General features: G+C 34.2%; 1 protein-coding gene across 1 annotated transcript in view; it reads right to left on the bottom strand.

Moving 5' to 3' along the window:
- The window catches only part of gipc2 (GIPC PDZ domain containing family, member 2), a 28,985-nt gene extending 14,329 nt beyond the window's left edge, over positions 1–14,656 (bottom strand). The window contains exon 1 of the mRNA XM_051953257.1: positions 14,068–14,656. Coding sequence (XP_051809217.1) covers positions 14,068–14,334 — 267 coding nt within the window. The 5' untranslated portion in view covers positions 14,335–14,656. The remainder of the gene's footprint in view (positions 1–14,067) is intronic.
- Between the last annotated feature and the right edge of the window lie 210 nt (positions 14,657–14,866).

The following is a 14,866-nucleotide window of genomic DNA, read 5'->3' as shown; positions in this document are numbered from 1 at the left end:
AAACCCACTTTATGTGAGGTTTACTTTTGGCTGTAATTCGTTTTAGTTTTCTATTCTGTCCTGTTTATTTTGGATGTTCTCTCTGGTTTTATTTTTCTTTCAGCTGCCTGGTTCTTCAGTGTGATGTCGTCTCTCTAATTATTTTCTTTAACAATCAGTCTTATTCTTTAATTTTTAAACTGTCTACAAAAAATTTGACAAAAAGTTCAAGCGAAACACAAAAATAAGACAAACGACAAAGACGAGAAATGACATCACAAAAACATGACACAAACCACAAGTCAGGTAAAAAAAAAAAGACAAAAACAACACAAACAAGACAAAATATTACAAAAATGAGACACAAAGCGACAAACGAACAATCTAGTATTTTACTTTCTGATCAAATCAACTTGTCATGGTCTAGAAATGATTTTAAATTTATAGTTTTACTAATTTACAATCTGCAGTTAATGTCTTCTCTGTAATTTTTACACTTTGAGGGCCGGATTGGACCCTCTGGAGGACCACTTTTGGCCCACGGGCCTCATGTTGGTCTAACTGGACCTCTGGGAAATAAACTCGACTTGAAATAGGTTTGACTAAAAGCTCAGGAAACTGAATCGCTGCCAGTTCACAGCCTCTTCAGCTGTTCTTCTAACGGTGGAGAAGGAGGTCAGAGAGGTTAAACGGAGAAGCTTCCAGCAGGAAATCACTCATGTGCAGCAGCTTAAGAACCTGTTGTTCTTCTCCACTTCCAGAAAGCCTCTCCTGTCATTGCTGCGTTTAGTTTTTAACTGGCTAACGGGGAACGCTGATGTAAGCTGCGTGTTCAACAGGAAATCACATCCGTCAGCATTTCAGTGTAATCATTCACCTGACAGCGGATGTGAGATTCTTCAGGAAGACGACGATAGCGGCGGCAGAAAAAAAAGCCTGTTATGAGAACGGAGACGAACGTGTCGTAAAACGCCACATCTGATCCAAACAGAGCATTGTCTGTGTATTAAAACCTCCATTAAACCTCCGATTTATCCATCAGAACGTCCTAAAAATAAGCTTGTTTGACTGAAGTGAGCTCAGTTCAACAGGTATATTTAACCACTTTGCTTTAAAAAGAAATGTCTTTGGAAGAATCAAGAAAAAACTACAGATCCAAAGTAAGTGAACTACAAACTACTGAAAGTGTCGACAAAACTTTGACTGCTTCAGAAAGCGAGGAGGTAAAAGGCCGTCCGACAACCTGAAGGAGAAAGTCGGATCCATCAGCAGACAAACACGTTTCTTTTTATCTGTGATTTAGTTTCCACATGGATCTTCAGAGAGGACGACGGAAAGCTCAGCCGCCTCTGACAACCCGCTGGTTTTGATGAAGGTGTTGCCGTGACAACATCTTCTTCAGCATCACCGAACCCAGGAAAACCCACTGCTGCAAAAACAGTCTTATTTTTAAAAGTTACCATTTTCTATTATTTATATATAAATGTATTTATATATGTAGAATGTAGAAAAATGAGCAAAATAAAGAAATAAAACCAAAAATAAATATATATATTTTAGATATTTTTAAATATACTGTACTGAAAAAGGTGTGTGTATAATCATTTTTTTACTTTATTTATTTATTCTTTTATTTCTATATTTTTGTGTGCGTGCATATTATTGTTATTGTTATCTCAAGTAAACAGTAAAAAAATGAGTTTTCTGAAAATTTATAAAATGGAGTTATCTGTTTTTGCAAATAAACTTCATATATACACATACATATATAAATTATATATAAATTAGAAGCAAAAAATAGAATAAAATAAAACACACATGCACACAAAAAACATACATAAACCTAAATATAGAAGAAATTAGCAAAAAATAAATCAAAATAAAGCAAAAAACATATATATATATATATACATATATATACATATATATATATATATATATATATATATATATATATATATGTAGTTTTTTTATTTTATTTTACATTTTTGGAAATTTTTTCTGTATTTGGGATTATATATTTTTGTGTGTGTGTGTTTTGTTTTATTCTATTTTTTTCCAAATGTTTCTTTTTCTATATTTCGGTCTTGCAGGGTTGAATCACCATAAAGCCGGTCAGCAGTGAGCACACACACCTGGAGTCTGTTCCTGCAGCTTCACGCTCCTCGTTAGCGTCGCATTTGTTTCTCCTGCAGCCATGCGATGCTCAGACAGGGAGACTTGGTGCTCATTTGCTTGTCACACGTATAATAATAATAATAAAGCTCAAATACCAGTAAACACACGATCACTGGAACCACGTTAACCTCAGAACGTGTTACTAGACACTAAACAACAGAGCTGTTTGATAATGAGGATAATTGGTTTCAGCTGGGGAAAAACATAATTACAGTTCTAAGGAGGAAGAAGGAACCAGAACAAACCACAGCTTTCCTTTTGCACATCACAAATAACAGCACTGGTAATGTTAAAATGGTTAGTCATTTAATTGGCTCATTAACCAGCCATATTTAAATAAAGGATTCATCGTTTACATTCTGAAAAAAATTAACCTGTTGCTACATGTCAATATTTGCATGTGTTTGTCCCGTGATAATAAACTGCTCAGTGTGAATGATTACGCATCTAAAGGCAGCTTTGTTGGACAGTAAGAATGACTGGACCACACACAGTACAGCAATGTTACCTTTACTGACAGAAATCTATCCGTTTCTTCTTATTTCTGACCATCTAATGAGCAAAAACACTAAAGGTAAAATGGTAAAGGAGTCCTCAATAAAAATGGTTCAAAAATACAAAAGTTATTCTCACTGTTTCTGTTGACCTTCACTAAAACCTTATTCTAACCCTGTGAGACCCAAATATAGAAAAAAAAGAACAAAAAAATAGATAAATACACATATGTACAATATATAAACCCAAATATAGAAAAAACTTGCAAAAAATTAAAATAATAATCATAATAACATTTATTATATGAGCAAAATGTATTGTAGCAAAATATATATATATATATATGAACTCAAATATAGTGAGTGAAAATCAAAAAAACTACTAATAATAACTATTACTGTAATATAAATATATAAACCCAAATATAGAAAAACATTTGCAAAAAATATTAATAATAATAAAAAGTAATATTAAGGACAATTATTACAATATATAATAGAAAATAATTTTAAAAAATTTGATTTTTGCAACAGTGGGTTGTACAGGGTTAAAGGGACATAAAACTGTCCTGTTTGGTCCGTACAAGTCTGTTCTGGGATCTGCTGATTGGTTTTTAGAGACACACTTCAATCCATTCCAGCTCCGCCACCAGCTGTGACCTCTGTAACAAATTTTTAGCTGAATTAACACCTCCAGGGAAACAAAAGCTAATCATTACAGGCTCAGAATCGGTGCTGTACAGGGCTGCAGTGAACAGGGATTGGAAGCAGTTACTGGAGAAAAGCTGCATGTGGTGACTTCAGATCAGACATTAGAGCTTCTTCTCTACAAACATCTGCTTATAGAGCGTTCTATCAGCAGTCGGTCACGTTTAGAGATGACTGATGAAAGTAAACGCTGCACAATAAACGATACACAAACAGATGAAGGTACCGCTCCACATCTCCTCAAGTACATGACATGTGTAACCAGTTTTTTATCTCATGTTTTTTTACACAACATCGAGGAAGTGAGCCCGGCTAAAGCTCCACCAAATGAGATTGTTCCACATAATCCACCCTCCCTGATTAACAAATGTCCGGCTGCAAAAACAAAAACAAGACGTGTGGTTGTGCTGCACGGCCGCAGCCCGAGTATTCAAAGTGTAGGTAAATGGATGGAAGGCAGAGACACACCTCGAATCAGCAGCCAGACTTTGACCTGAGCACATAAAAACATTCCTTTCTTTGTCCTCAGACTGTCATATCACATGCACATCTCACCGGCTGAGATATCACTGAACTTGAAGTGAGTTTACATAACAGAAAGCATGACTGTTTGCTCTATTAAAGGCTCTGTAATGCTCTGTTCCTGCAGTGTGTTTTCTGTGCTTCTGATTTAACCCTCGTGTCGTCCTGCTGGTCAAAACTGACTCGTTTTAAAGTTTGAAAACGTGGAAAAAAATATTTGTGAAACATTTTCAACATTTTTGGGAAATTTCTGAGCATTTTTTGAAGGAAAAAAGAAACGTTAAAAATGTTTCTGAAGAACATTCACAAAAAAAATCAATCAAAATCCAGCGAATTTCACTGAATTTTGGTTGATTATTATGTGAATGTTCTTAAGAAACAAAATATCAGCAGTTTTACTGACATATCTGGAATCATTTTAGATGTTTTTAGGATTTTATTTTTTTGGAAGATGTTTACTCATTTTAAAGAAAAACATTCACAAGAATTGTTCTGCCAAATTTGGGGGATTTTTAAAAATAAAACTTTTAAGGAATTATTGGAATTTTCTTCCTGAAGGTTTTGCAAATTTTCAGAAATTTGGGGAATTTTTTTTTGCTAAATTTGAGATTTTTTTCACACAAGGAAACAATATTTTCAAAGTGAAACTTCAAATTTCCACATTTTCGGGAAATTTTTTGAAAATTTTATGGTAAAAAAAAATGCTGTTAAGAACATTCACATAAAAATGAACCAAAATCCAGCAAATTTAGTTTTTTATGTTAATATTCTTAAAAAATATAATAGAAGTTTTACTAATATGTATGTATTCACTTCAGATATTTTTAGGATTTTTTGAAAATATTCTTCTGCCAAATTTGGGGCATTTTTTTAAAATTAAACTTTAAAGGGAAACGTGTAAGGAATTACTGGAATTTTCTTCCTGAAGGTTTTGCAAATCTTCAGAACTTTGTGGAATTTTGTTTTGCTAAATTTTAGATATTTTTTCAGACAAGGAAACAATATTTTCACAGTGAAACTTCAAATGTCCACATTTTCAACATTTTGGGAAATCTTTGAAAATTTTATGGTGAAAAATGCAGTTAAGAACATTCACATAAAAATTAACCAAAATCCAGCAAATTTCATTTTTATGTTAATGTTCTCAAAGAAAATATTAGAGGTTTTACTGACATATATGTAATCACTTTAGATATTTTAAAGATTTTTTGTAAGATTTTTACTCATTTTTTGAAAATATTTACAAGAATTTTCTTGCCAAATTTGGGGGATTTGTTTTTTTTTTTTTTTAATTCTTAAGAGAAACTTTTAAGTAATTATTGGAATTTCCTTCCTGAAGGTTTTGCAAATTTTCAGAAATTTGGGGTTGTTTTTTTTGTTTGTTTTTTTTTTGCTGAATTAGCCACTTATTTACCTCAGAGAAATTCCTTTCCGTTGCTCCTCAGCACTGAGCTCTTTAGCGCACGTTAATATCCACGGAATCCGGACACGTTTTAATGGAATGTGTTTGGACAGAAATGTGTAACCTATCACAAGGAAGACAACACCATTGTTTATTATATAATTTGTGCGAGGCTCAGCCAAGCACTCCTGTACCCTCACAGAGCCACTGGTTTACAACAGCCACAGTGGATTTTAATTTACAGCAACGACAGATTCCAGCTTCATCGTCGCAAAGGAGCAGTTCTTCTTCAAGTGGGAATGATTCAGGTTTACACGTCTGTCCCAACAGAGGGAGAAACTATTTGCTCAGCTGTGTTGGTGACTAATAACAACAGCTGCTGTTCCAGTAAACAGTTTAGAGAAAATGTCACAAAGGAAAAATTAAAATTGGTCTGAAATTCAGCACGGCAAAGAGAGAAGGCTCTGATCGACTGTTTGCAAAAATCACCTCCAAAAATCAAACATTAGTAAAATTATTCAAAACATATTTTAATCCACTGAATGATTTTAAATCAGATTAGTGAGTTATGTTTCAGTTCCAGCTGTTTCTGCTGTTAGTTAACTCTCATGTCGTCCTGTGGGTCAAAACTGACCCGTTTTAAAGTCTGAAAATGTGGAAAAATATATATTTTCAGTGTGAAACTTCTGATGTCCACATTTTCAACATTTCTGGGAAATCCTAGAACATTTTTGGAGGGAAATAAAATGTCAAAAATGTTTCTTTAGAACATTTACATAAAAATAAACCAAAATCCAGCGAGTTTCACCGGATTTTGGTTGATTTTTATGTGAATGTTCTTAAAGAAAACATTAGAAGTTTTACTGATATATATGGAATCACTTTAGATATTTTCAGGAATTTTTTTTGGAAGATTTTTACTCACTTTTTGAAAATATTGACAAGAATTTTCTTACCAAATTGGAGGGATTTTTTAAAATAAAACTTTTAATGAAAAAACTTTAAAGGAATTATTGAATTATTTTTCTTGAAGGTTTTGCAAATTTTCAGAAATTCACATACAAGGAAACAATATTTTTTGGTGCCTGTAAATGAGGAAAACAGGAGGGTTAAATCTGCATGACAACTCCAGCAGACGTCCATTCAGTGACGCACAAAAGGACATTTTCCAGCGGGATTTGAGCGCAGACTGTTTTTGACACTTGAATAAAAACTGTCAGCCTTGGGTTTGCTCTTCAACACGCGCATGGATTCATCCTTGAAGCGTTCCGTTTGGTCGGCAGCAGATAAAGTACAGACAACTAAAGCCAAAGCAGTCCAAAACAACCGCTCTGCAGTTCATTTCCCCAGAGAAAATGTTTCATGGCTCACGGCTGAAGGGCTTCTACGGATCCCGGTTAACTCACCGGCACAAATGATTAACAAGTGAAGCACAAATGATCCGGTTCTTTGACAAAAACTACAAGTTTGTCAGCAAGAAAATTCAAACAGTTACCATGAAACTCTGTCACATGAGCCGTTAATGGGGGGGGGGGGGGGGGGGGGGGGGGGTAAACTAGCTTAATGTGCAATCTGCAGCCTAAAGTATGAATAGAAGTCAGTCACAGCGACGGTGCTCATGGTGTTTATTATCAGTCCACAATATTAAAAAAAAAATGGCAGAGAAAACATGATTTCTTCGACACAAGTTGAAATAATAATTAAAACTAGATCAGCCCAGAGTGTGCTACATTATCAAGAGGTATTACTTTGTTTCTCTATTTAAATAAAATGGGAATGCAGAGTGCAGAAAATCCACTTAAACCAGCAAATCCTCTGATTTAGTTTTCCACCAAAGAGCACGAAAACAAAAACTGTTTTTCTAAAGTAAATGTCCCAGGACTGAAACTACTACAGCCAATGATATTAGAATATTTTATTATTACTTTTACTTGAGAATTATGATACAAATATCAATAATATAAATAAAATTCAAATCAGTCATTAGGGATGTATACTGGCATGAAGATGGACTACCGGACAATGTCTTTATCAGGTTTATTTTTTTGTTGTCTATCGTGAAAACGGATAAAATAATGCTTGGATTTCATTAATGTCGACAAAATCCAACAAGTATTCTATTAGTTATACATGATTGATATGTTTTTTTTTAGATTTGTTTTGAATCCATCAGAAGAAAAGGAAAAGGACACTACTACTATCTACAGTCAGCTGTCTTATATATTTATTATGACATCTTATAGTAAAGAAGCCCCGAATTAACACTAGGAACTATATTTCTTAAAGGCCGAACATTCAATTGAAATATTAATAAAACTGCTGTGTGGTCAAGTGGAATATGTAATTTGTTTTTAGACAAAAGGTAAAAACCATCATAGAAAACAATTACAAGCAAAGCACAGGCGTAAACTAACCGTGACGTCACCCGTTGGTTTCAACGACGAGAAAATGAAGCCTGGATTTTGCTACTTCCTGGTCGCCGTTTTGGATTTTTTGGAGCCAGTGACGTAAAAAGCGTCATCAAACAGACTGGACCGGAGAGCAACTAGGGCAGGATTGGCTGAGGACTCTCTTATCCCGCCCACGTTTTACCGCAGAGGCTTCTGTTGCTGTCTATCAAGCATAGCCACGCCCCCTGGCTCCGCCAACTTTAACGATTTATTTAAAATTCAGTATTGATTCATTTTAAGATCGGCCACTTGATCTCTCATTTTGACCATGAAAACTAACGGGAAAAAAATCCTGAGCTGTAGAACATCAGTCTATCACATTTTATTTTTTCCAAAAATGAATTGGGGTCTATGGAGCAAAAGCTTTTTGGAGCCAACCCTCGCGGACGACGTGATATTGCAAGTTTTTGACACTTCCGGGTTTGCTTCAATTCTGGAGCCAGATGATACATCCACTATATATACAGTCTATGGCAAAGCGTTTGGTTTTATACCAGATTATATTTGCTTCAGTGATGAACAAGTGAAATATGTGTCAAAATGATTTCAAAATGAGGCATTGTGCATAAAATTCATCCCTATTTCATTACTTTAGTCCCTAAAAAGCTGCGAGGATGCCAGTAAACGTGGCTTCATTTGGCAGAGCCGCTATCTTTTGTCCGGTTTGGGTCGTATTTACGGAGGGAGGAGGTCCTCTGGGACGGGTTATCTGCTTCGTTCTGAGGCTGTGCCCACCGAGCCGGACGTCGGGGACTTCCTGAGCTAAAAACTGTGGAGTCTAACAGCTGACATGATCACATCACAATCCCTCACTCCGTCTTTGTGTGCGTTTATCAGCGCCACAGCTCTGAACTATTACTGCACTGAATACACACCCCGCTAAACGATGACGTCATTCTGTAAGAAATAATGCATTATAATACTGGTTCTGGTTTCTCAAATGTGAGCATATGCTGGCAAATAACACCTACATTCATCTAAATCCTGCATAATTAAGGCCCAAACTGCCCCCAAAGACTTGTGATGTGGTTAATTAAGTAATTAAGCAGGAAAAAACAAAGTTTAGACAAACTTTTATATATTTTTTTAGATTTTTATGCAATCTGAATTTTTTTATGAATTAAAAGATAATCAACCTAATAAACAGATCCTCAAAAAGTACTTCATTGTTAGTTTTCTCATTCTTCATAGTAAAGCCAAAATATTTAAAACAATAGCACTGAACGTAACATAATTGTTTAATTTGTTGACACCCAAGCTGTTATTCTTCCTCTGCAGGCAATACTGAACAAATGTGCAAATATAAAGAGGAAAAAGTAAAAATGAATAAGTCTGTTAAAAAATACACCCCCTGTCAAAAGTTTTAGGACACTTTCTCATTCAAATAAAGTAGAACCTGTCCTACAACTTTTGACAGGGGGTGTAAGTAAATAAATATGTAAATATAAAGAGGAGAAAATAAAAGAAAAAAAATCTGTCAAAAAATAAGTAAATAAATGTGTAAATATAAAGAGGAATAAATAAAAGAATAAAAAACTGTTAAAAAATAAATAAATACATAAATATAAAGAAGAAAAAAATCTATTTAAAAAAATGAGTAAATAAATGTGTAAATATAAAGAGGAATAAATAAAAATAAATCTGTTAAAAAATAAAGAACTGAATGTGTAAATATAAAAAGAAATAAATAAAAGAACAAATAAAAAATAACTGTTAAAAATAAGGAAATAAATGTGCAGATATAAAAAGGAATAAATAAAAGAATAAATAAAAATAACTTAAAAATATGGAAATAAATATGTACATACAAAGAGGAATAAATAAAATAACTAAAAACAAATCTTTAAAAAATAAAGAAACAAATGTGTAAATATAACGAGGAATATAAAAAAAAATACACGGAGATCATGAAAAAAAGCACTTTTGGAGCTAGTAGGGGATCATTGTTTTGCTCAAGAAGAAGACGAACTTTTAAAATCATCTGTGAGCCCTCTGTGGTATCGTTAGTTAGAGAACACGCTGTAGGCAGTTTGTGTAATAAAACAAGTTCTGACAGCAGCGGGATGATTTTAATGAGCGTTATTAATAGACACGATGGAACAAATACCTGTAGAAACATGGCTGGGGTCCAGTTCAGACTAAACAGGGTTATGATTAGAGAGAGACTGTGGCCTGAACTTATCAGTCCTACATCTACAGGTGGAGACGAACGCCGCAGACACGAATTCCTTTCTAATTATTTCACTTGTTGAAAGAAGCGGCGGTATCTCTGAGCTCTGAGGGGGGAAAGGAAGCTCCCAGCTCGACTTATTCAGGCCGACAAAAGCCAAACATGCCACTCACACTCCACTTTGAAAGGGGGAGCTTAAACAGCTTCCGAGGAGGACTCAGAACCTGCTTTACACTCGCCTCCCCGCTGGAACCTGATGCTGAATGGACGCGATAAACGGCAGCTAAAAATAGACGCACATTAATCTGTCAGGTGTCCAGTGGCCATAATATTATGGCATCAAAGGAGTGCCATAATAAAAGATAAATCTGTTTTTTTTTAAATGAGGAAACAAATGTTTAAATATAAAGAGGAATATATAAAAAAAATTTAAAAAAAATCTGTGAAAAAAATAAAGAAACAAATGTGTAAATATAAAGAGGAATAAATGAAAAAATAAATCTTTTAAAAAAATAAATGTGTTGAAAAATAAGGAAATAAATGTGTAAATATAAAGAGGAATACATAAAAAAATAAAACATAAATCTGTTTTAAAAAAATCATGAAATAAATGTGTGAATATAAAGAGGAGTAAATTTTTTTTTTGCTTAAAATAGGTTCATTAAAAAATAAGGAAAAAAGTGTAAATATAATAAGGAATAAATAAAAAATACAAGTAAATCTGTTAAAACATAAAGAAATAAATGTGTCATTATAAAGAGAAAAACAAAAAAAATCTCTTAAAAAATAAGGAAATAAATGTATAAATACAAAGAAGAATTGCAAAAATATTTTTCTTTTCTTTTATTTATTCCTCTTTACACATTTGTCCTTATTTTTAAACAGATTTTTTTATTTATTCCTTTTAATATTTACATATTAATTTCCTTATTTTTAACAGATTTATTTATTTATTTATTCGTCTTAATATTTACACATTTGTTTCTTTATTTTTGAGATTTATTTTTATTTCCTCTTTTTTATATTTACACATTTATTTCCTTATTTTTAACATATTTATTTTTTTTATTCCTCTTTATATTTACACATTTCCTTATTTTTTAACAAATTTATATTTTATTATTTTATTCATTCTTCTTTATATTTACACATTTATTTACTTATTTTTTGAACAGATTTATTTTTTTTATTTATTCCTCTTTGTTTACACGTTTATTTCCTTATTTTTTTTTACAGATTTTTTATTTATTCCTCTTTTCATTTACACATTTATTTCCTTATTTTTAACAGTTATTTATTTATTCCTCTTTACATTTATTTCCTTATTTTTTTTAGCAGATTTATCTTTTATTATCCTGTGATTCCATGTAATATAGCAGATAAGCAGGTCTGAAGGTGCGTATCGTCGTTTGCAGGGCGTGTCTTTCCGAACATGACACAGTCAAAGCTGACATTAAACGGCCACCACACGACTAATCTCCAGAAAAGCCACTTATAAAACCGCCCTACCTTCAGCGCACAAGCATGAAGATCCTTTATGAAGTAAAAGTGACACTACCACAGTAAAAGCATGCCAGTATGAGCAGAAAAACTGCATTTAAATCTGACATATCAACAGCAAAAGCACTATTTCTGCAGATGAATGCTGCTTGTGATTGCAGCTAAGACACATCAGGTATTGTTTATGACCCTATTTGGGGATTACAGAAATAAGTTCTACTGAATTCTCTTGTTTTTAATCGTGTATTGAGCTAAACTTAGGTGATACATGCCGCTTAAAGGATTCGGTTTTCATCTAAATGACTTTATCTTTGCATATGAAGCTCTCATTAGGTTTTTTTTTGAATGTTTGGACGTCTCATTACAGGAAAAGAAATCAACTCGTGCCCCTGCTTGTTAAAAATCACATTTAATACATTCAGCGGTCGCACTACTTTCATTTCATGTAAAAACACGTCTTCATAAATCACTCTTGCATTAAAAAATCTGAAAGAAGTGAAATCCCAACCATTTCAAAAGACTCAAAGAGATCAAGCAGAGTTGAGACGTGGTCATTTAGCCCTCCTGTTGTCTTCATTTACCGGCATCAAAAAATATTTTTTCCTTGGCTGAAAAATATTCAAAAATTCAGCAAAAGAAAATTCCCCAAACTTATGAAAATCTGCAAAAACTTCAGGAAAAAAATTCCAATAATTCCTTAAAAGTTTCCCTTAATAGTTTTATTAAATCCCCCAAATGTGGAAAGAAAATTCTTGTAAATATTTTTTTTTAAATGAGTAAAAATCTTCTAAAAAAAAATCCGAAAAATCTCTAAAGTGATTCCATACATATCAGTAAAACTTCTAATATTTTCTTTAAGAACATTCACATAAAAATCAACCAAAATCCATTGAAATTTCCTAGATTTTGGTTTCTTTTTTCCATCAAAAAATTTTCAGAAATTTCCCAAAAATGCGGACATCAGAAGTTTCACTGTGGAAATTTTTTTTTTCCCCACATTTTCAAACTTTAAAACGGCTCAATTTGACCCACAGGACGACACAAGGGTCAAGTAGGTAAGTCAGAAAAAAGCTGCAAAAGTTCAGCTACACAACTTCGTATTTTTTTTTCTGATTTTTATGTAATCTCAACTTTAAATTTTCAACTTTAGCAACACTCCTCAAAATAGGATTATTAACAAGCAAAGATGTGATTTGTTTTATGTTGTACTGAGAATTTAGCGACAGAATTTAGTATTATTATTGCAGGATTTTCACCTAATCTGAGTGGGTTTTAATGATCTATTAAATAGGTCCCCAAAAAAGCATTTCAGTGCTAGTTTTCTTCTTCTTTTATAGCAAAACTGAATAGCGCTGAACATAACATAATTGCTTAAAAATAGGATTATTAACAAGCAAAGATGTGATTAGTTTTTGGTTGTCAAACTACATCTGCACTCAGAGAGAGACTGGGGCTGCAACTAATGATTAATCTGTTACTTGATTAATCAATTAGTCGTTTATCTATAAAATGCCAGAAAATGGTGGATCAAGTCAATTACTGTTTCTGAAAACCCAAGAGGACGTCCTCAAATGTCCACAAAGCAAATATATTCAGTTTATGTTCTGAGGAGGAGAGAAAAAAGGGAATATTCAAATTTAAGAAGCTGGAATGAGAAAATTTAGACTTCTAAACCAACAGCTGGTAATTAATTTAGGTGTTGACATCGTTCAGCTCTACACTGTAAAACACCATAAACAGACTGAGTCAAATGTAAATGCTCGAGTTCTGCTAGTTTCTAAAGCCGTTATGTTTTTCTGCTGTGTGTCTTTGTTCAATCAAGTTAGTCGTTGGTGTTTAATTCAGTCCCTGTATGATGTAACTCAGACTGACCTAATGAGATAAGCTTTATATCTTAAGTTTACTGAACTGGCTTTGTTGAGTCGGCCGGTTTTAAACTTTCACAACCGAGGAGATTACTGGGAGCCAAGTCATGATTTTAAAAGCATTTTGTTCAGTTTTTTTTAAGGAATCAGAGGAACTTTAAGATGAAACTTGAAATTAGTCATGACGTATTTTAACATTAACCCTGTATTTTTAATATAGAAGAAAATAGCAAAATAAATAAAATAAACAAAAAAGTAAAGTCTCTCTCTGTCTTATATATATATATATATATATATATACACTCAAATATAGAATTCAGAAACGCCAAAAATTTGTGAAATATTGCATTAAGAATCCCTCTTAGGTGTTCAAGTGTAATTTCTTTTAGTCCAATCACAGCCATAATATTAAACAAGTCCCAAAGAGCCATTAAAAAACTTAAAATTGATCGGTTCTATAAACATAAGACATTTTGAATATTGGGTCGTTTTGTTAGAAATTAGAATTTTTGTTAGCTTTTCTTGTAAACAATAAACAAAATATATCTTATTTGTATTTGTTTGTCTGATGCAGTACCTTTAGAAACACAAACAAAGAATTCCCCACAAATATTTCATGATAATATCTGAGATTGTGTAAAATAAAATTAAAAAAAATAAACCTGGTGCTGTACTTTGGGTTTTCCACGGTTAAAGGTTTATAAACAAGTCTGCCAGAACACTTCACTGACTCCGTGTAAAACCGAGCTTTAACCCCTGAACGCAGCACCAGATCTGCTCCGTCCAGGTGAGCTCCTACCTCAGGTGGGCTGAAGTTGAACGCCTCCGCTATCTTGGCGTACAGCTCCTTGACGTTGCTGAAGCCCTCTATCCGGCCTGTGGGGCTGCCGTGGGCCAGCTGCGTGTGGAACACCAGCTTCGGCCGCAGGTCGGCAGGTGGAGGCGGCAGTCCGGCTCCGTTCACGGCGGATTTACCGAGGCTCCCAGCACCTGCGTGTCCGCCGCTCACCTCCTCGTTGTCCACCAAATGCTCCTTCGTCGACTTGTTTTTCTTCCTCCACGGCATTTTGTGTTTTCTTGGTTTGTTTTTAGAGAGAAAAAGTCCGAGCCGCTGCTAGAACATCGGAGGAGCTAACCTGTTGAGCCCAACGGTCGACCTCATCCACTTCCTCCTTTCCTCGGAGTCCTTCCCTCCCTCCTTCCTTCCTTCCTTGCTTCCTTCCTCCTTTCCTACCTTTACCTGCCCACAGCTTCGCCTCTGTTCTTCGACAGCGTGGATCCTGAGCAGGTAGGGCGGGTGAGAGCGGGATAACCCCGGGCTGAACCTGCCGCTGCTCCGCTGCTGCTGTCCGGCTCTCGGCTAACAATAGCGGCTCTGTTAGCGGGACGCAGGCGCAGTGGGAGCCCCTGAGCACCTGAGCCCTGGGACCAAAACAGTCATCCAAGGGTCTGAAAGTTCATCCAACAGGTGAAGTAAATACAATTAAAAGGTAAACCTGCATCCAAACACACATGAAAAGTAATATAAAGTTAAGAAGTGTAGTGCAGATTCAGAAGTTTCCAGAAAAAAACTAAACATGTCGAACTAGGGCCATGCT

This window comes from Acanthochromis polyacanthus, chromosome 9, assembly GCF_021347895.1.
Source record: "Acanthochromis polyacanthus isolate Apoly-LR-REF ecotype Palm Island chromosome 9, KAUST_Apoly_ChrSc, whole genome shotgun sequence".
NCBI classification, from domain to species: domain Eukaryota; kingdom Metazoa; phylum Chordata; class Actinopteri; family Pomacentridae; genus Acanthochromis; species Acanthochromis polyacanthus.
This window is presented reverse-complemented; position numbering and strand designations above follow the sequence as displayed.